The sequence below is a fragment of the Carettochelys insculpta genome, chromosome 2 (assembly GCF_033958435.1).
Source record: "Carettochelys insculpta isolate YL-2023 chromosome 2, ASM3395843v1, whole genome shotgun sequence".
Classification (NCBI taxonomy): domain Eukaryota; kingdom Metazoa; phylum Chordata; order Testudines; family Carettochelyidae; genus Carettochelys; species Carettochelys insculpta.
The window spans coordinates 177,390,511-177,412,968 of record NC_134138.1 but is presented as its reverse complement, the minus strand read 5'-3'; the positions used below and the strand labels follow the sequence as shown (position 1 = coordinate 177,412,968).

The following is a 22,458-nucleotide window of genomic DNA, read 5'->3' as shown; positions in this document are numbered from 1 at the left end:
AATTTTTATCTGTAAAATTTACAAGATAAAACTATATGGAAGTTACTTTAAATAATGTTGAAGTTCAATTTCAGCTATAAATCAGGAAAATATGGGGAAACAGGTCGAATTGAGGATGAAATTTAAACCTTAACTGAACAAATTATCTTATTTGTGGGTTTGTGTTGCATCTAGTGTACCTGGGTATGAAATGGATTTTTTCATCTTTTGTGTTTATGGTGAGGTAAGGTCTTAATTCATGTTAATACAGTTTAGTATTAAAGCTATACTTCTCTGCTTAATTCACTACAGTTCTTCTAGGCTATTTAAATTTAGTGTGCAAATTCATGAACAGCTCTATGGTCTCATGACAGTGGAGAAAATCTGTCAAAGGAAAGTGCAGAGGTTTAAGTTAAAGATGTATTGTGCCTTAATTTAAGAGAAATTGACTTGAGGTGCGATGTTGGTTTGGGAATGTTTTGGTTCTGTGTATTTTAAAAGTTGCTCTACTACAGCTCTTTCACTTAGTGCTTGCTGACTGGTCCCTGCAGAAGGAGTAAGGTGAAATTTCAATTCTGCACAATTTTGTACAGCTAGGAAAATTGCTATGTGATAGGCTGGTAGTACAGATGTGGTTCCCTCAGGGGGAGAAGAGGTAGCGAACAGAAAATGGGAGGTTAGTGAGGTTAGACATACAAACTGATAGATCTGCAAACTGAATGTATTAGTTGCTGCTTATCTTGTGCAGTGGTTGTTGGACAAACCAAATAGAATCTGCACTAAAGAATGAATGGACATAAATAAGCCATCAGGAATTGGAATACACATAAACCTACAGGGAACCACAGGAGGTCAATAATGTCTAGCAAGGGTTACCGTCTAAAAAAGAGGATGCTCCTTAGGGGAGTATATCTGTCAGTATCTACCAACTCACATAGCATTAATGTCTTCAAGTATATATAGCACATTAATATGAGTTGGTAGATATTGAGAGAGATACGCTCCCTCTCAGGGGTGACCCTCTTTTGAAAGGTCAGATATGATAACCCAGCTATTAACACTTCCTCTGCTTAGTCGGCTCTTACAAGAAATGTAGGGGTAAATTGTAGCTAAACAACAGCACAGAACACTGAGAGCCAGGGCTGGTGGCTGTAAACAAGCTTTATAAGACCATGGGAAACTTGGCCACACCCAAGATAAGTGGTCGTCTGGCTAACTGAAATCATGCCCAGTTATGGATATTGCCAGATGAAAGAAATCTGGACAAGAGAGCCTGTACAAAGCTTAGCCCCTTGCTACTTCTATTAGCACAGTTACGAAAGTCGACTAGACTTCTCAAAGAAATATGTGCCTCACTTTCTGTCAAGTAACTACCAGGGAGGAAAAGAAGGAGCTTTGGAGGAAGTCGTGGTTCAGGCCTCTTTACCAAGAAGAAGGTTATTGTGATGCACGAATTTTGAAGAAAAAAACTCAGGGTTGTGTGAGAGGGAGACTGAAAGGTATGGCTAGTAATGCAAAAATGAACCTGTTTAAATAAATCAGTTGAAAAACCAATTCAGTTAAACTCTAGTACAAGCTTCACATGGGCTTTGTCTACCACTCAGCTTTTAGTGACACAGTATCATAGAATCATAGAAGAGTAGGACTGGAAGGGACCTCGAAAGGCCATCGAGTCCAGCCCCCTGCCCTCATGGCAGGACCAAGCACTTTCTAGACCATCCCTGAAAGCCATCTATCTAACCTCTTCTTAAATAGCTCCAGTGATGGAGATTCTACCACCTCCCTTGGCAATTCGTTCCAGTGTTTGATCACCCTGACAGTTAGGAACTTTTTCCTAATGTCCAACCTGAACCTCCCCTGCTGCAATTTCAGTCCATTGCCTCTTGTTCTATCCTCAGAGGCAAGGAAGAACAAGTTCCCTCCCTCTGCCTTATGACACCCTTTTAAATACCTGAAAACTGCTATCATGTCCCCCCTCAATCTTCTCTTTTCCAAACTAAACAAGCCCAATTCTTTCAGCCTTTCTTCATAGGTCATGTTCCCTAGACCTTTGATCATTCTCGTTGCTCTCCTCTGGACCCTCTCCAGTTTCTACACATCCTTCCTGAACTGCGGTGCCCAGAACTGGACACAATACTCCAGCTGAGGCCTAACCAGCGCAGAGTAGAGCGGGAGAATGACTTCTCGTGTCTTGTTCACAACACACGTGTTAATGCATCCTAGAATCACGTTTGCCTTTTTCGCAACAGCATCACACTGTTGACTCATATTTAGCTTGTAGTCCACTATAACCCCCAGATCCGTTTCTGCTGTACTCATTCGTAGGCAGTCCTTTCCCATTCTGTATGTGTGACACTGATTGTTCCTTCCTAAGTGGAGCACTTTGCATTTGTCCTTATTAAACTTCATCCTGTTTACCTCAGCCCATTTCTCCAGTTTATCCAGATCCTTTTGAATTATGACCCTATCCTCCAAAGAAGTTGCAACCCCTCCCAGCTTGGTATCATCTGCAAACTTTGTAAGTGTACTTTCTATGTCAATATCTAAATCGTTAATGAAGATATTGAACAGAACCGGTCCCAAAACAGACCCCTGCGGAACCCCACTAGTTATACTTTTCCAGCCGGATTGAAAACCGTTAATAACTACTCTCTGGGTATGGTTATCCAGCCAGTTGTTCACCCACCTTATAGTAGCCCCGTCTAAGTTGTATTTGCATAGTTTGTTGATAAGTATATTATGTGAGACCGTGTCAGATGCTTTACTGAAGTCTAGGTATACCACATCCACCGCTTCTCCCTTATCCACAAGACTCGTTATTCTATCAAAGAAAGCTATTAGATTAGTTTGACATGATCTGTTTTTAACAAAACCATGCTGGCTGTTCCCTAGCACCTTACCACCTTCCAAATGCTTGCAGATGATTTCTTTAATTACCTGCTCCATTATCTTTCCTGGCACACAAGTTAAGCTGACTGGCCTGTAGTTTCCCGGGTTATTCTTGTTCCCCTTTTTATAAATGGGTATTATATTTGCCCTTTTCTGGTCTTCTGGAATCTCTCCCGTCTCCCACGATTTTCCAAAAATGATTGCTAAAGGCTCAGTTACCTCTTCTATCAGCTCCTTGAGGATTCTAGGATGCATTATGTAGTATTATGTGTTTACAGAATTGATGTGTAGAGTGCTCATTGCTCTTGTGGACCCATGTGCTTGTGCTTATATAGCATAATTACTGATCTCGGTGATAGGGTGTGCGTATAGTTACCTTTGTTTAATGGCCATACAGTTAAATCCTTGTCATTCATCATGGCAGGTAATTTTAAGTTTAACAGGTGTGTTCACTCTCTGAAGAGTGCAGAGAAATTACTGGTCTGGGAAATGGGGTTTGACTGAGGTGTCAAAAGATCATTTCTGGGGCAGGAGGGACTTACTAGAAAAGAGTGCCTCTTGTTTTAACTACTGGAATTGGTCTGTCAGAAGAGTTTATTTAAAGACTTTTTGCCTGCAATAATCTTCACGTTGCATTTTTTGACTCTGGCTGTGTTAAGCTTTATTCTATTTTGGTTTGTCTTTCGTTTTGCTTTTATGCTGTGGCCACCGAAGAAAGGACTGATAGGATTGCAGCAGCTGTCCAGTGAGTAGTGTGAGTGAACCAAATTTTGCCACGGACTGACAACTGCTTGCATACTTTTACAGGCGTGTACCGTGTCTGTGATACTGAGAACCATATTCATTCTTAGAAACATAAATTCAATATTTTGTGCTGTGTGAGCAAAATATAAAGAGTAGAGTTCTGTTATTAATCAGTAAAATAGTATATAATGAGGCTGCCAAGATTTAAACTTCATTACTAGTATTCAGTGCCTATCAGATTTTTGAATGCACTGCATTATATGATGAAATTTTATTTTTGTAATAATATTTTACTGCCTGTTGGCATAGTGAAATCAGACATTTAGGTGTACTTTGTGCTAGGAGTGATAGAAAAGTGTTTTCTTTCTGTGGTTTGAAATAAGGCAAGAGTTAAGCTTTTCAAGAGTGTCTGATTGAATTTATTTGAAAAAGAGACATAAAGACCTAAGTTAAATAAATGTGTTTGAAAATTTTACCGAAGAACTGTGAGTGTTGTGGTCAGAAAATGATCACCTGCTTGATAGGACTTAAGAGTTGAGAATTTAAAGTAACAGAATTGTAGTTTACTCAGCTTTGGAACCTGATTTTTTAAATGATTGGGTGTATACAGGTTGAGGCTGTGCCTCTAAGGGAAAAATTCGTGAAAATGTTTTATAAAGCACCATTGTTTTTAATTGCAGTAGCACATGTTCATAATACACAGGGTGTGTTTGTTGAGTTGGTTGATGTGGATGGATAAATATTGGTAGAGTTTTATATAAGCTTCATACAATATGCACATCAGTTTCTTTTCAGTAGGAATTTCTAAAAGAAATACAGTATTCTCTATTGGCTAATTAAGAGCAAACTTTTATTGACTGGATTTCAAATAATATCGTTTTTTGCAACTGTTGTATCCACATCATTATTGCAAGGCATAGTTTTAATGTTTTAGTATAAAGGAAGGACATTTTCTCTATTTTTCTGCCCTTTAGGTATAGAGTTTTAGCAAGAATGTTGAGATATAGAGTAGTTCTATTATGACTTTTATAATGTAAGCAGCAGCATTCTTTATGGTACTGGCACCAGCGTAAGTGACAAGAATTTCAGTAGGTCTCGGTTGCCATTCTTTGGATGGATGGTTAAAAATAAGGTACCACTGGAAAAAAAATTTAACAGGAAATTTTTGTGCAGCTGCGTAAAATTATTCTTATACAGTGTAATACTAGCCAGTGAGGTAATAGGAAGTAAAATGAGATGACAGTCACGAAGACATCTGGTATGACTCATCACTGCTTAGGAGCAGCAAAGGGGTCTTTGCACCCTTTGGAGTTAGAGTAATTATTCTGGAATGAAGTCAGTTTGGATACATCTACGCTGCAGTGAAAAATCTATGGCGCAAATCTCACAACCAAGGCCTTGGAGCTAAAAATTGGGGTGTATGCTTTCAGAGTTGGGCTGGAGTTCTGACATCCTTTCCTGCAAGCCTGAATACTAGCTGCTTCACTGCAAGTTTTAGCCCTTCAGCCCAAGCCTTGAAAGAAACCGGCTACTTCAAGATAGGACCAAGAATGTCAATAACAGAACACCACTCCCAACTCAACACACACACATCGTGCATATTATCAACAACCTGTACCGGAACATGATGCTACAGTAAGAGGCCTGTTTTCTCCTACACGCAACCACCTAACCTCAGGAAAACTCGCACTAGCCAACCACAGGCCATACCACAGTATTACTAATCCTGGAGCTTTTCCTTGCAATAAACCCCATTGTCAACTTTATTCACATATTTATTCTGGAGACACCATCACTGGACCTAACTATGTCAGTTACAGGATTGGGGCTCATACTTCTGTACCTCAGCCAATGTTATATATGCCATCATGTGCCAGCAGTGTCCCTGTGTCAGATATATTGAACCAAACTGGTCAGTCACTTCACCAAAAAATGAATGGATACAAAGCAGACATTAAGACACTGAATACACGTAAACTTGTCACTGAACGTTTCAATGGAGCGGGTCATACTGTTAAAGACCTGAGAATATGCATTTTAAAACAAAGACTTAAACACCGGATTACAATGGGAAACATCTGAACTGGAGTTTATGCTCAAATTCAATTTTGCTTCTTGTCTTCAATAGAGATAGTAATTACCTTATGCATTACAAAGCTTCACCATCTTTGATATTCATAGTGATCTCAGTCAAGTCACTTGCAGTAATTTTCTCCCCTCTCCTCCTCCCCCTTCCTCCTTGCTCTCTTATGTATCTGATTTGTCAGTTTTCATTTGTTTTTTTTTTGCCTGTATCTCTTATATAAAGGTCATGCCAATTCACTTTCAGTGCTACTTCCAGTATATCATTATCTCCAGATCTGAAGGAGTGGGTCTGCCTCATGAAAGCTCATCACCTAATAAATTATTTTGTTAGTCTTTAATGTGCTACATGACTGCTTTTTTTTGTTTTGTTAAGATAAAGATTAACACAGCTACCTCTTTGTTACCTTGAAAGCCAGTCAACTAACCCAGGCCAGCTGCAGCCGTGCAACAGGTATTTTATTAACCTGTAGATCAGTGTTTCTTAAGCTTCGTTCCACGGAACACTGGTGTTCAGTGAACAATTTGCGGGTGTGTTGCAAGTGTCTGACACTTCTTTGGTAGCATACAGCAGTATATACTTTCTATGATTAAAACTAGCTACAGTGTTACTACTTCATTGCTATGATACCCGATTAGATAACATCATGTTGTTTTTGCTGTACGGATTGCTGTTTGGTTTTGTTTTTTGGTCTGACAACAATTTTTTGTTTTGAAGAAAACTTTCATAGGTGTTCCACATAAAAAAAATGTTATTGTTGGGTGTTCTGTGGTCTCAAAAAGTAAGAAACACTGATGTAGGTATACTCTTTGATTTCACATTTTTGTCCAACTGGATGATTTATATCAATATAGCTATGACAATAATCTTTAATGGTGTTTTTTTTAATTAAATTTGGACTTGTATTGTTGATACAGATGTACCACAGCTATGGTTACACTGGCAAGTTTTGCCAACAAGACCCTGGTTTTCTTGACACAACTCGTGAAATGTCCATACACAAAATGTGTTTTGTGAACAGTTTGTCTGATGTCCATGAATGTTAACTGATTACCCTTTTTTTTTTTTTAATTAGGTTATCTTCCAACGGGATATCATTCTTCGTATGTAAAGAACACCCGTTTGAGTCACTGAATTTAGAATGTTACTTTATTTGTGAATCTGATGGAGGAATAGCTAGATCTCAGACTGCTACTCTGGAAGACTTTTACAGGGAATACAAAATGTCGTCAAATAGGAGTCAGAATCCACATGGACTTAAACAGATTGGTCTTGACCAGATATGGGATGATCTTAGAGCTGGAATTCAACAGGTTTATACCAGACAAAGCATGGCAAAATCCAGATATATGGAACTCTACACGTATCCTGATACATACTTTAAAAATGTTGGTAAATATTTTTACTATCATTTAAGAACTAAAGTCACCTTAAAGTAAGTATTTTAAACATTCGATGGTGTTTTTAAATTTCATTTTTGAAAAAGGTGAGCCTTCCTTATTTTATTATGACAAAAACAAATAGAAGGTCCAGTCACTGGTATAATAAAAAGCGCACTAGTGAATGTGGTTAGCTTGATAAACTCTTGTATTGCAAATATTTGTATTTATTTATAAAATATGAAGTGGAATGTTATTTATTCTTTGACAGCAGACACTTAAAGGTGATTTTTAATGTATAATTTAATTTTTACAAGGTGCACCATATATCATCATTCATCATGTATATGTATAGTGGAAGTGGTTTTTTTCTTTCCACTCTTTCATTTTGCTTTAAGGCTTATCTATTTGGAAGTAGTGGAAGAATTTTACCTTGCAGTAGGGCCTGTCCAGCCAGAGGATAGCATCTTTCTCTAGAGAACACTGGAGTCTGTTTCAAAGTTTATAGGCTGGAGTATGGACTACGTCAGGTGTTAGCAACCCTTCTGAGGTGGAGTGCCAAAATTTGACCTTTTGACCTACAGCCTGAGTGCCAGTGGTGCTTTTAAAAGTCACTAGTAGTCCTACTTACAACAGCTTCATTAATAAATAAAGATGCAGAGCTTTACCATTTGTTCTAGCCCCAGATCTAGAGCACTGGTTCTCAAACTGCGCTCCGCAGACCACTGGTGAGCCACGACTGCCTTGCAACTGGGTTTGGGCTCAGGGCTCTCCCTGCTTCTTCTTCCCACATAGTGGTACGGCCTGTTAGGATAGTGTGTCAGTGCTAGTAAGTGCCCCCCAATACCTCTCATGCCCAGACCCACACCCCCATCCTCCCCTCCGAGACCCTGCACCCCAGCCTATTCCTACACCCTCCCACTTGGCCAGACAGTGAATCCTCCCTTGCTCCTGCGCCTCCCTCCTGGTCAGAAACCCTATACCCAGCCATTGCTGCACTTTCCTTCCCTCTTGGCCAGACACCCTACCCATAGCCTGCTCCTGCACCCTTCCTTATGGACAGACACCCCACGTGCAGCCTGTCTCTGCACTGTTCCTTTTGGACATACTACTCCAGCACGCTACCTCCCACGGAGATCTTCACTCCCAGGCTGCTTCAGCACCATATTTCCTACCCAAGCTTCCACCCTCACCCCCATCCCACTCCCTTACAGCCCCCCCGCACACTGAACCCCTCATTTTTGGCCTCACCCGAGAGCCTGGAGGGACACACTCAATTTGCTAGACCTAGGACCCTAAAAGAATTAATCTGGCCCATGGGAAGCACTGACCCTTGGTGATCCTTGTGTCCCCTCCCCTACCCGTAGTCTGGAATGCCAGGTGAGTGAGGTAGCTCAGATGAGGGCCAAATCTGTGAGATTTGGGTTTCTTTGTGAGGGGTTGCCTCGCTCTTGTCTGACCTCTGACTGACTTTTCTGTGAATCAGAGGCTGCCAGCCCAAAGACGTTTCCCCAACCCTGCCATAAAGACAATGTTGAAACATTTTCTTTAGAACATAAGTTAATATTTTACTTTATTTAAAATTAAGTTTGTTAAATTAACATGATAAATTTGAAGTGCATAGTGTTTAATTATTTTGATTTTGATTAATATTATTTCCTTTCTTACCAGTTATATACGCTCCTTTTTGTTATAGCTCCAGTAACCTAATATGAATAATTTAGTATTTAAAGATGATCAAAAGCATTTTGTCATCATGAGTGACTGGCTAGTGGTACATGGAAAGGTATGTGTTGAGTGCTGTGGGCAGTGGGCCAAAAAGTTGGAGAACCACTGATCTAGAGGGAGCAATGTGTGCTTGGCTGAATGAGGAAGAAAATATACAACATTTAATTGAATTGCTCGAAATCTTAAGAAAGTGATATGAACTAGAACTTTTGAGAATATAGATTCGGCTGTATTAAGTTTTTTGTGTCTAAAAATCTCTTGCAGTGTAAAGACTTGAGATCCTCTTATAAATCTCTTAGTTGAGTGGAAGCATGAAAAACAATCTGCTGGAGAAGCTTTTTTGTTTTCACTCTTAGGTTGTTTACTTTTCCAAGCGCATAGAGTACAGATAGTACCAATTAGGTCACACTAGGTGAGATATATTTAAAATACAGATTGAGGATAATCTTTTCTGTGTTCTATATCTAGATGTTTTGTAATGTTAGGCACCCACCATGTGTTAATGTTACTACTGGTTAGTGAAACAGTATCATGTAAGATATCTCAGCATCTCATCAACACAAGATCTGATTTTACTCTTCAACAGGTATCTGAGGAATAAGATCCACTAAATTCAGCTCTGAGTGCAGTTCATTTTTTAACCTCTTTTATTACCTTACCTTTTGCCATTATAAGGCAACACTACATTGTAGAATACGCAGGTAATATTGTTTATTACTACAGTAATGTTGGTTTGTTATAAAACTGGTTTGAGAATAGTGTGCATCTATCCCATAATTTTAAACATCATGCAAAAAAAATGTGGTTACATGCTAGTACCTGAGCAGTAAACATTAGGTTTAAGTGATTAAAGGGAGGCGGGTGGCTGGGGGAGGCCACTCTACCCTGTGACATGCTGGGAACCAGGGCTGCTCCAGCCTGGTGGCAGTGTCCTCTCTGTAGCAGGGAGGCCCCTCCAGCCCACGTGGGATGGAGTGGCCTCTCCAGTCGGGCTTCCCACTTCCAGCACCACCCCATCCCCATTCCTGCATGGGGTGCTGCAAGCCAGGCCAGAGCCCCCCGCCTGGGTGTGCTCCCAAACCAGGGAGATGAGGGTCTACTCTGGCTGTGCTGAAGCACCCCCACCCATGTCAACCCCATGGGACTGGAGCAGCCCCCTGTCCATAGCGGCCGGAGGGCTGTTTCAGCTTATACCTGTTATCCATAACCAGTAAGTCTTATATGGTTAGGGTGTTGTTTACCAGTTTACCCATTAAACTTTAACATCCCTAGTCTGTATGCTGTGTTATGTCTTCCACTCTGACATACCCTATCTCCCACTTTTCAGGATATAAAATAATCACATACAATGTTCTACATGCTGGCACAGCTTGCTAACAAACATGTACAACTCCAGTCTAGCCACAGCTTTCTTCCCATTTTTTTCTGAAACAATGCCGCTGATGAGGAAGTTCTCCGAAAGAAAGCGGCGTCTGCAGGAGACTTCATTCTGAGTTCAGCAGACTGGTCATCAGTAGCCTGGCTTCCTGGACCTGGTGAAGTTTCAATTCCATCTCCATGTGACAGAGCAATCAGTTTACTTCATGCTTGCAGCATAGATCTTGATAGGGCAAGTATAGTAGATGGAGGCTGTTTTTGACAGGGTCCTTTTAATCTAGATTAATTGAAAGAGTACATCTATCTGGATTTAAGTGTGCAAGAATGTGGAAGGTATTCCGTATGTAATATTAAACTAAAGGCTTTATACTAGAAGGTTCTGCAGGGTGTTGTGTGATCCTATACAGTACTATGGTAAGTGGAATGCTATTTGGGGATGACTGGAGTATTGACTAGCATGCATGGAGTTAAAATGAGAGATGTGCTATCCAGTGTTTCGTGTAAACCGAGTGCTTGGGCAGCCACCCAGGAGAGGTTCAGGTGCAGTCCAGGTGATGACCAGAGTGCTCATAGCTGGCAGAACGTTTTTCTGTGGTGGTGAACATCCACATGTGCCTGGGCGCACTTAATAACATTTACTCTACCCATGGTTGAAAGAAATTAGAGGGAACACTAGTGCCATCTCTAATCCTGTTTTTCTTTGAGATCTTTTTGCGCCAGCCCAGGCTGTTCGCTATTCAAATGAGCATCACTTTTTATACATTTCAAATTCAAAAGTTCTATGTTAAGATTTTAAATTAGAAATTTCTAGATTAGTCAGCTGAACAGATACATCTATTTTTATATACAGATGTGAAAAAGATGTGTAGCCTCTCTTTCAGCTTTTTGTCAAAAGGGATTGATTGTAGCCAGGCAGAGACTGCTAAAATTATCTGGTAGGGAAATGCTTCACTGATGGTGCACACATTTTGAGCATTGCAGTATGGCTCTTTTCCCACCTACAGTAAAACCATACTTATCTGACATAATCAGGACTGACTGATGGTCAGATACCCGAAAATGTCAGGTAAGTGGGAGTGGGTGGGGAGGGGAGTCATGGAGAGGGAGGCTGCAGGGGAGAGGGGGTTGCCTGGGCTGCTTCTGAAATGATGGTGGCCAGCTCTCTGGGGCAGGCTGCCAGACGCTGGCTGCCACAGGGCAGCTCCTGAAGGCTGGCTTTCTGGGTGGGCAGCCCCTGTTGGTCCCAGGGAGCTGAGACTCTACTGGTCCCAAGATGGAGCCACAGCAGGCGCTGGGGAGAAGAGTCCAGGGGCCAGGGCATGGAGCCCCAGTTGTCCTGGGTCAATAGTCCCTGCCAGCCATGGGGTGCAGAGCCCTGGCTCATCCTGGGACCTGAGCTGCCACCAGCCCTGAGCCCCACCTGGCCCAGACGGGTTCCCTGGAGCTGACACCAGTGCGTGGAGTCCCGGAGAGCCACTGGCTGCCCTGGTGCCATCTCCGCTGTCTGGGTGGTCAGCCACCCCCAGCTTGGGCAGGGCGCCACTTCTGGCCCCTGTTAGGCTGCTGGCTGCCCAGGGCATGCTGCCAACTCAGCTGTGCTGGGGGAGATTATCTGATCCCCCAGTTATCAAACATTCCGTTTCTTCCCACACTACCTTAAGGTGGTGTCAGGTAAAATGGAGTGTTAGTTAACCGGGGGTCGGATAACCAGGGTTTGCCTGTTCTTTTGAATATCTTTAGGGGCCTTATGCTGCTAACTGCATTTGCTGGAGGAAATGCTAAATGGATGTGGCTCAAAGTTTGAATAGACTCTACCATTGTTACAATTCCGTTAGTAGAGCCCTGTGTGGATACAAAATTTGTATCCTCATCTGTAAAAATGAGCTGCAGATACCTGCACTGACATCTGTGGATACCTATAGATATAAAGCGGATAGCCACAGATTTGCAGGGTTCTGGATAAAAAAGTTTGTGTCTGCATTCATATCCACAAAAATATCTGCTGGTGCAGATACCCTCAGATATCTGTGGATTCGCAGGGATCTATCCATTGGTCCATTGTAAGTTGCAGTAATTTCCTTTTCAGCCTTGTTTCGAAAGGAGTAAGACAACTGTGAACTGTATTTTCTTGAATGTCACAAACTAATAAAATAAATTTTGTGTTCCATGAATTCAGAGTGTTTTGTTATAGAGAATGAAATTTATTTACAGCTAATTGCAGCACGAGTGATGGCTAGCATAGTAAATAATGGGAATATAAGTAAAAATTTATTTTCTCACAGAAGTGATTAAGTTTAATCTGCGTTAGCTGTTTTGAACAATTCTCTGTAGAAGCAAAGTTCAAGAATATTGTCTAAATGTATTTTAGAGTTTAAGCCCAGAAGTGACCACTAGATACATATAGTCTGATGGCCTGTGACTCACAGACCACTACATTTTTGCCTCTTTAGCCCTGAAATGAGCCCAGGGCTAAAAGGGGAGAGGAGGTTGCCTGGGCCTCTTCTGAAATGATGGTGGCCAGCTCTCTGGGGCAGGCTGCCAGATGCTGGCTGCCACAGAGCGGCTCCCCAGGGCCAGCGTTCCGGGTGGGCAGCCCCTGTTGGTCCCAGGGAGCTGAGACCCTACTGGTCCCAAGATGGAGGCACAGCTGGCCCTGACAGAAGAGTCCAGGGGGGCAGGGCATGGAGCCCCAGTTGTCCTGGGCCAGTATACGACTAAAGCATAATGCTGTACCAGCTTATTTGGAAAGATGAGTATATAGCATTCAGTGGACAACGTAACATTATTATAGAATGAAAGTTGGATACTATATAGAGGTATACAGTATAATTGAGGGACAATAGTATTGTTATATTACATATAGTACTATTCGTCACATCTTAAACAGAGATTCTTGAACTGAGTTACAGATTAATAAGGGAAATGACAGATTCCAGAAGTGATGGAAAAATAAAGTTGAAGAGCAGCTTAATCTTTTCTAGAAAAGGGCAATATTTCTGGTAGATCTTTATGAACTGAGTGTCTGGGGAATCCAAGATTGGTGCAGGGAATCAAGCTTGTGTCACTGAGCACTAATCCAGTTTTTTATGATTTCTTAGAATTATAGGAAATCATAATGCTTGGTACTGAGGTAGGATAATGCGTAGGAATAAGCAAGTGGAATATATTTCTTGGGATAAAAGTAGTTGACTCTCTCAAAAAAAACATGCAAGTTAGGATGCAGAAGAAAATGAGCAAGGGGAGGGAAACAAAAAAGGGTGATTATAAAGACCTTGAGCCATTGTTTGCTGAGGTGTTAGGTGCTTTCTTGATTAAGCTGAGAATGAGTTTTAAGAATCTGTGAGACTTAATATTAAAGGCAGTTGTACAGCTTCTGAAAATAGGCGGGGTAGGGTGTTGTTTGTTATCTTTTAGGGGTTATGTTTTTAATTAAAATGTGTTTCAAGACTGCAAATCTGGGCAAAATGACTCCAGTGCACAATGTATGCTGGGCTGTCTAATTCAATTGATATTTAATTTTTGCTCACAGATTTCCTTTTGTTATGCTGGCTTTTCTAGAATTTCATACACACATCAGAATAGAACCGTACATTCAGTAAAGTAAGTCCTAATGTGTAACTTGTTTTTGATAAACATCCTGGCCAAGTGGATAAAGCATAGACTTGCAGCGATAGCTTCATAAGTGAAAAATAAAGACTATTAAATTATTTTACCCATTTCCCAGTCAATGGAAAGCAGCTTTCTATAGGACGTTTCCTATTTCTGTGTACTTCAGTTTGAGTCCGCAGCAATGGGCCTTCCACTGATTTCTTTGGAAGACTTAGAAATTAGATTTTCTCCTGGGAATGTGGCATTCAGAACTAAATGTAGTTTTCTATGTCTGGTCAAACTAAAGCTATAGAGGAATTATCACTACTTTGTTCCTCGACTTGATAACTGTTTGCAGCCCAAAATTGCTTTGGCCTTTGTTTAATCACATCACATTGCAAACAAATGTGTACTTTGCTGTCCGTTAGTGATACTGGGTCTCTTGCCACATAACTTTTTCATGTATTTCTCTTTCCCTCTGTGTGAGGGCATGCACTCTTATTTGTTTTTCCTCAACTTGTATTCTTCAAAAATTAGTCTCATTTTATTTTCACTCCATGTTGCTGGTTCCTTTCTTTTTCTGTTCAAACTAGTGCCCAGATTTCTTCAACTTCACCGCTCTGTAGCAGGTCAGAATGATGCTTATGCATCCATTTAAAGTTTAAATGACAGTTAAGGGGTGTCTAGGCTTTGTGCGAGTTTTTCATGTAGTTCAGTTAAATTAGTTAGGTTTACTTCATCTTCCAGTTTAATAATAAAGACATTGACTAAGATTGGTCAGAACATCAATTCCTACAGTGTTTTCCTAGATCCCACTGTGTATTTAGATAAATTTGATTATTCAACATGACAATATTCCTACCCAAACCAGTATGAATGAATTTTTCTGTTACCAGTTTGAAGGCATTATAAATGGTTTATTAAAACGGATGTATCTCTGGTGTTCCCTAGTCATTAGTTTTGTAATTCTAGCAAGAAGTGAAGGCAGTCATCTTAAATGGGAAAGATTTCTTTATCTAATGCTTTGGTGACTTTTCCTGATATATCACCTCTAAATATATTTTGTGATGTTTCTTCTCTTGCTATTATTTTCTGTGTGTATTTTGCTGGAAACAAACTAAATAAACAAGAAAGAAATTCTTAGAATTAACTTTTGACCTTTTGAGAACTATGATATTAATTCAGTCAGAAGTACTTTGTTTTGCTTTCAGTTCTACTACAGACTGAGGTACTTTGGACGAATAACTTAATCGCTCTTTCATTTTCCTCTGTGTAACATGGCATATTACTTGCTGACGTAACAGGTGGCCATCATGGGGGAAAGGCTGGTGGGGATGGGGGCACTTAAACTATTGTTTATTCATTTTTTGTGTCCATATGGAACTCTTAGCATTTGCATGGAATGTGTATCATACACACTCATATATTCCTTAACTTTTTGTATCAGTCATGTTTATAACTACTGTACTAGTGTACACCAGTCTAATCAAGCACGAGGAGCTGGAGTACCTCCTTCTAAATCTAAAAAAGGCCAGACACCCGGAGGAGCTCAGTTTGTTGGCTTAGAACTGTACAAAAGGCTTAAAGAATTTTTGAAGAACTATTTGACAAATCTCCTTAAGGTAAGCTGATATCATGTTAACTAAATAATTACATTCAGGTGGATTGGAGTCAGAATAGTACTTAAAAATGTTTGAGGTCATTGCAGGTCAAATTGAGTGATCAGATTTGTAGAAAATCATGACATTTAACATCTTAATTGTTTCAATAACCTTTGACTCTTCACCTCTTGTACATAAGTCAATGTACTTGTACTCTTATGTACATTGACTCTTGTACATAAGTCAATCACTGAAGCAAACACACAACTTTTCACATTTGCTGATGGGCACAATCTATTCTATGTACTTTTTTTAAAATTTGCAGTGAGTGTGACTGAGTTTTGTTTATATAGCAGTTGAGTTCACTATTAACCCTACTGCCAAAAAAAAAAACTTGTTCATGTTGGTGAAAATGCCGACAGTACTTATCAGTAAAATACTCATAAAACTCACACAATGGTATATTGACCTCTCTTTTAGGAAAAATTTTCCTTGCTGCTTTTGGGATGATGTTGATTCTTAAATATGTAAACAATCACTTTCATTTTTTTTCTTTTCTATAATTTAAGCAAGAATACAAAATTGTCTAGTGGCCCCAACAATTAGAATTTGCAGGCGTGCAACGACAACAGTGTAAGAGTATCACATGTTGTATCCAGAATATTCCCACAATCCATATTGTTCTAGTATAAAAAGAAATTTCAGCTTTTCATGTATTCTGTTAGTCTTCTTACATTCCAGATTTCAACCCTATAGTAAGATCTGGGAGTGATACCTTACCTCTGTCAAGGAGATTTGCAGGTAGCAAATCTGGCCTCCATCAGCTCTGGTTACACTTACCAAGATGAGACTAATCCCACCAGCTCAAATTTTGCCGAAATCATGTGCTCTGTGATATCGAGCCCTCTCCTGGACCATTCTGAGAGATTTTTAACTGTTGCTATATGGAAGGGTTCCAAGAAAAGGGAGACAGTCTTCACTCTTGTCTCTTGGGTAGCAGCTATTCCTAGAAATCTAGTTCTTAAACTTTATCACTGTTGCAGGTCCCCAGGTGGTAGTAAAAGGGGAGGCTGTCGAAGTGGGTAGGGCTGAAGCATTTTTACTATGAGCCATAATTCTAACGTTTTACCAGACAACTACCACAGTAAGAATGGATTTAGTAATACTTGTGTTTCCTACCTGCAGCTGTAACCATTGCTGTAGTAGATATCTTACTGGAGGCAGCAGCCATGTCAGGGATTTTGGCTTACAGTACATGATTACTTGTGTGTCTGCATAGCATTATACTTAAATTAAAATTAAATTTAAAATAATTTGTCTACTTATTGATGTCCTTTCCCTGTTTCAGGATGGTGAAGACTTGATGGATGAGAGTGTTCTGAAATTTTATACTCAACAATGGGAAGATTATAGGTTTTCAAGCAAAGTGCTGAATGGGATTTGTGCCTACCTCAATCGACATTGGGTTCGTCGTGAGTGTGATGAAGGTCGTAAAGGAATATATGAAATTTATTCGGTAAGTATTTTAAAGAGCTTTCTCGTCAAGTATTTTATTAATTAGTTTGAACTTTTAATTAAAACATTCTGATGGAAATAAGTATATCTGTACTGTGTTCCTAGCCTACTGTAGCAGGCATCTGCTTTCTCGTCACAAATCATACCTTAAAACTCATAATTTTGTATTAAGCTCACCAGAATTTGACAGAGTTGCAGGCTTCTGTGATACCTTTTTCCTTCTCCATGTCTAGATAAGCTAAATCATGTCATTTTTATATAACCTCCAACATTTACCACCTTGCCCTCCCTTCCTCCAAAATATTGTTCAGTGCTCTGGTTTGGGACTGTCATCTGATTGTTTTGTAATTTTGTTTTTTCTGGACATACATCTTACGTGCAATTTAATGTGGTGCTGCTTCAAAAAATCTTGTGCTATTTTAATCATATTTTCCTCTTCTTCCCATCCAGTGGCTTTTTGTCTCCCACAAAAAATGACTTTTTTTTCCCCACTTTGAAAGCTACGTGTGACAGCCTCCAGATCTGTTCTCCTTTTATTTTGCTGTCTAATGGGCTGTATTCCATTCGAGCCTCTTTCCTGATTGTGCGTTCTTCTAATTTCTGGCTATGCCATGTTCTGGGGACCAGTCTAGACAAGGGTTGTAAAAGGTTAACCAGTAAACATTAGTCTTACTGGCATGCTTAGCCGGTAACCAGTTAACTGTGGGGCCAGGCCCACCCACAGCTGCCATGGTGTGACAGATTCAGATGGATCAGCCCCTTCCTCCTATCCAATTTGGAGACCAGACCTGTCCATGGAGTGGAAGCTGGCAGAGCTCCCTACCTGTGGTGGGCTGGCCAGCAGGCCCCAGACCACGGCAACCCTTGCCTGGAGCAATCCCCCACCAAAGGACCCCAGTGTCTCTGCACCAGCCCTTGGCTAAGCAGTTAAATAATAAAATTTTAAATGTTTAACCAGTTAACTTTTTAATTGGGTAATTGCATGACTAGTTTTCACTTGCAGCCTGTAACACTGAGTTCCTCAGAATCATGTGCTGCTGGAGCTCTTTTGTATTGATGCTTCCAGCTATCATACACCCATGCACTGAGTGTGTCTCTGTGGTAAGCTGCTCTGAATTTGATTCCAGCAGGCTTCTGTTTCTACAACAGCCACACTCTGGCCTCCATCAGCTTGGTTACACTTAGCAAGATGAGACTAATCCCACCAGCTCAAATTTTGCCAAAACCATGTGCTCTGCGATATCCAGCCCTCTCCTGGACCATTCTGAGAGAGATTAAAGTTCTTTTGTTCCTTTAAAGATACATTATCCACTAGCTTATCATATTAACTGGAGTTAACATTCACTTGAAATCAAACAGCACTGGGTTGATTTTGATGAAAAGTAAAATCAGATTTTTAACAAAAGGAGATGGGATTTTGTGTGAATAAAGCAAAAAGGATAGCATTAGAAATGGTTACACTTGGGGTTAAGATATCATAAAGCAAGCTACAGCCTTTGACCATGTAGTACCTAACCCAAGCATGTCAAACAAGCAGGCTGCATGTGGTCCAGTGGAATTCACTTGCAGCCCCAAGTCAGAGAGCGGAACCCTGCTGGCAGATCCAGCCCCATGGACTTGACCAGGGCTGGGAGCTGCCCAGGGTCAGGAGTGAGTACCTTAAATTTATATTTTAAAAATACCATATATATGACCAAATAACACTTTTACACAAACTATTAACAAAATTATAAAACCAATAACATTCATATTAAGTATTAAATTCACAACTAAAATTATTGTGTTCAGACAAGATCTGAAAAATAATATAAAATATGCCTAAAATGTAATCTACAATAAATAATTATGACTTTCGGATAGAAGTACATTTTCTTTGGTGGCCCTGAAAGCTATCAGTTTTTGGTTTTGTGGCTCTCAGCAGGTTTTGAGTTCGACATGCCTGACCTAACCAGTCTACCTTCCTGTAAGATGGCTGACCACCACTTTGGTGCTTAGTTCTTTTGTCATCTTAGGTGAATCGTAAGTTGGGGTTCTTTGCTACTCTTTTTTATAGTCCAGTGCATCTTGAACTGGATTCTTCTTAAGGCTTTTCCTCATAGTAAGTTTGTCTAGGCCATGAAGAAGGGGGTCTGGAATTTCACTATAAAGGATGGCTTCATGCTTGTTTCTTACCCTCTGGTGTTTGCTAAAATACAAATTGATCTGTTCCTGCAATGTCCTCTCCATGCCATGATGCTGAGTGGATGTGTCTTCCCTTTGTTTGTACTGTTTACGTTCTGTGTAAATTGAATTCATATTTTCTCTTAATGTAGCTAATGTACTTTGGGAGAACTCTCAAGGTGGCAGAACGCATTGCTTTGTCTAGGTTGGGGTAACTTCAGCCCTGCCTGGCATGTACTTTTTGGTAACAAACTCCAATATGTCTGTAATTTTAAATTTGTCCTCCATACATACATCATGTAATAGCATTAGGGATCACATCATTAGCTTTCTATTGATATCATACAAGATACTATCTAGATACTGGTTATGACGTTGTGAGTTGGAATAAAATGAATTGATCGGGCCAGCTGAAACTCATTACGAGATGCTAATGAGCTCTTTGGCCTCTTTTATTAGGACTCTGTTAGAGCACAAGCTACAAATCTCTTCTGTCTTATTCTTGTCGACCTCCCTCTGTGTGTACAGCCTGATATGTCAATTCCAGCTGTGCAATTGCCATAGTGGGAATTGTGTATCTAAGATTGACTTTCAGGTCTAGTATAGACCTCCCCAGAGACTTGATGCCATAACATAAAGCTTCTTAAAATTAAATTCAATCGTAACGCAGTATTTCAATTTGTCATAAAGATTATCCTGTGTATAAATAACTGTTTTTTTTCTTCTTCTTCTTCCTTCAAAATTTTTAGCTTGCCTTAGTGACCTGGAGGGATTGTTTGTTCAGGCCGTTAAATAAGCAGGTACGTATTTTCTGAATATTGCATTATTTCATAAGGTTAGGTATTAAACTGTCAGAAATAATTATTCCAAGGTGAACTGCAAACAGGGAGAAAAAAAGGTTTCTGCTTCTCTGTAAATGAATTTTTAGTAATATTGGGTGTTAGCTACAGCATCTGTTACATATGAGGGAAGGGGAAATGCTGCTAACTTTGCATGCACATTAATAGGTATGGTTTAGTACAGAGGCTCTCAAACTTTTTCTTTCAGAGGCCCCCTCTCCGCATGTTATAAAACCTTCATGGCCCAGCCGTGGAGTAATATCTGTTTTTCTGCATATAAAAGCCAGGGCCAGCATTAAGGGTAGCAAGCAGGGCAGTTGTTTGCCGGGGGCGGGGGGTAGGGCACTGTGAAGCTAAATTGTTCAAACTTTGGCTTCAGCCACATGGGGAGGGGGTTTGGGGCCCTGGACTTCAGTCCTTCATGGCATGGTTTTGGCTTTCTTGCCTGGAGCCTAATGAGTCTAATGCTGGCCAAGCTTGGTGGAACCCGTGAAACCTTTCTGCAGCTTGCCCCCCCCCAAGTAACCGCACACCCCTGGATGAGAACCACTGGCTTAGCAAAGCGTGGATTGGCAAGGTGTACTGTACATTTCAAATGTAAATTACAGAATGTGTTAACCAAAGTTTGAGGTTGCATATTTATTGTGGAAAAGTAGCTTATAACAATCAGCTACAGATGGTGTTGTACTTCTTTGCCATTTGTTGGCTCAGGGGTCTGCAACCAAAATAGTGGAGAAGAGCCATTTTTTCAAATTTAGTTACAAAATCCATACTTCCAGAGTCACAATTCATGTGAATATGAGACAGTACTTAATAAATATATCAAAAATAATAAATAATGTCAAACCATACTTTTTGTAACCCCTAATTTAAGAACAGCACACCTGCAGTGATTTGGACCAGTTACAAAGTTGTTACCCCCATCTCCCAGCTTTACCCTGTATCCCCAGGCTTAACTCCTGTCAGCTGCAAACCCACCCCCCATCTCCAGATTTAACCTGCCTCAGAGCAGAGGCATAACTCTCCTTCATGGCCCCTGCCGCCTCCTACTCTGCGTGGCTCTGGCAGGCTCAGCCGCCCGTTGCTCAAGCTGTGCTGCAGGTTTCCCCCACACGCACGGAGTGGGCAGCTCCCTGCTCTGCCAGCTTTCTCCTCTGGGGACCCCCTGCCCTGCTGGCTGACTTCTGGAGGGCTCCCTGCTGCAGCTGACTGCTCAGAGGCTCTGGAGGCTGACGCCTCTTAAACAAAAAAACCCTACATTATGTTTAAGCAGCAGCAGCCTTTGGAGCCACAAGAGGAGTCAGTAGCGGCAGTGCTTGAAGCTGCAAGCAGCTCCTTAAAGACCCCTGCGTAATATGCACAACTTTCAGTGATGTTTTCGGGAGTTCTTTTGAGTGTTAAGATTAGTGCAATGCCTAAATCTTTTTCAAGGGTATGGATTGTCTTGAACGTGGATATGTATGCCTGAATGATTATTGTGTTTGTTAATCAAGTAGTTGGTTTTAGTATATGTTGACTCATTTTTAATCCATATTTCAAAGGTAACAAATGCTGTGTTGAAACTGATAGAAAAGGAAAGAAATGGTGAAACTATCAATACCAGGCTGATCAGTGGAGTCGTACAATCTTATGGTAAATGAGTTTTCCTTAAGGTTCAAGGCTGCACAATTAATTGACTTAAAAATGTGAAGTGTCATAAGAGAATGCAATGATTCTATTCTGTTTAAGTTCCTGATAACTGCATGTCACAGTGTTTTTATACTTTGGTATAGGTTAAAAATATCCTTTCAGCTTTGATTCTGATTTTTCTGATATAGTGGATTTGTCAGGCTTTGGGATTCAGATGGAGTTCAGGTTTCTGTGATGTAACACACCAATTTTTCAGAAATTGTTCTTCTCCTTTTGTACAATGCCTAGTACAATGTGATCCTGTTCCATATCTGAGGCTCTTAAATGTTATGATATTTCAGTTGAGTAATAAGATAAAGAACACTTTATTCCAGTCTGAAAAATATACCTGTCTCGAAGATGAGCAAGAGGCTACAGGAATATCTTTGTTCCAGAGCTCAAGCTAGGAGAATCAGTTTATTTTAAAGAGTTATTATTTAGGTGAAAATTGTAAGCCCACATTAACCACCATTTAATGTATCCTCAATAAATTTGTTTGAATCAAAAATTTTATACAGAATACATTCATGATTAATGGGAGCATCTCTCAGTGCACATTATTGGTTTAGATTTAAGGATGCACTTCTGTGATTTATAATTAATTAAAAACAACTCTAAACATTCAGTACATACAGTGGATCATTTAATAAATGGTAAATTAATCATTGTCTATTTTGGTGTTTAGTGGAACTGGGACTGAATGAAGATGATGCCTTTGCAAAGGGGCCTACACTAACAGTATATAAAGAGTCTTTTGAATCTCAATTTCTTGCTGACACAGAGAGGTTTTATACAAGAGAAAGTACTGAATTCTTGCAACAGAACCCAGTCACAGAATACATGAAAAAGGTGAGCTATGATTAAGTAGCTAGAGTTCAGTGCTTATTTCCTGTATCCAGCTGTCCATT

The 22,458-nt window shown here is 40.3% G+C and overlaps 1 protein-coding gene across 2 annotated transcripts in view; it reads left to right on the top strand.

Moving 5' to 3' along the window:
* The window catches only part of CUL1 (cullin 1), a 72,313-nt gene that overhangs the window by 9,074 nt on the left and 40,781 nt on the right, over positions 1-22,458 (top strand). For both annotated transcript variants that reach the window (XM_074988054.1, XM_074988055.1), the window contains exons 2-7: positions 6,771-7,058; positions 15,215-15,389; positions 16,717-16,884; positions 19,793-19,843; positions 21,424-21,514; positions 22,236-22,399. In XM_074988054.1, the coding sequence (XP_074844155.1) occupies positions 6,919-7,058; positions 15,215-15,389; positions 16,717-16,884; positions 19,793-19,843; positions 21,424-21,514; positions 22,236-22,399 (789 nt within the window). In that variant the 5' untranslated portion in view covers positions 6,771-6,918. The remainder of the gene's footprint in view (positions 1-6,770; positions 7,059-15,214; positions 15,390-16,716; positions 16,885-19,792; positions 19,844-21,423; positions 21,515-22,235; positions 22,400-22,458) is intronic.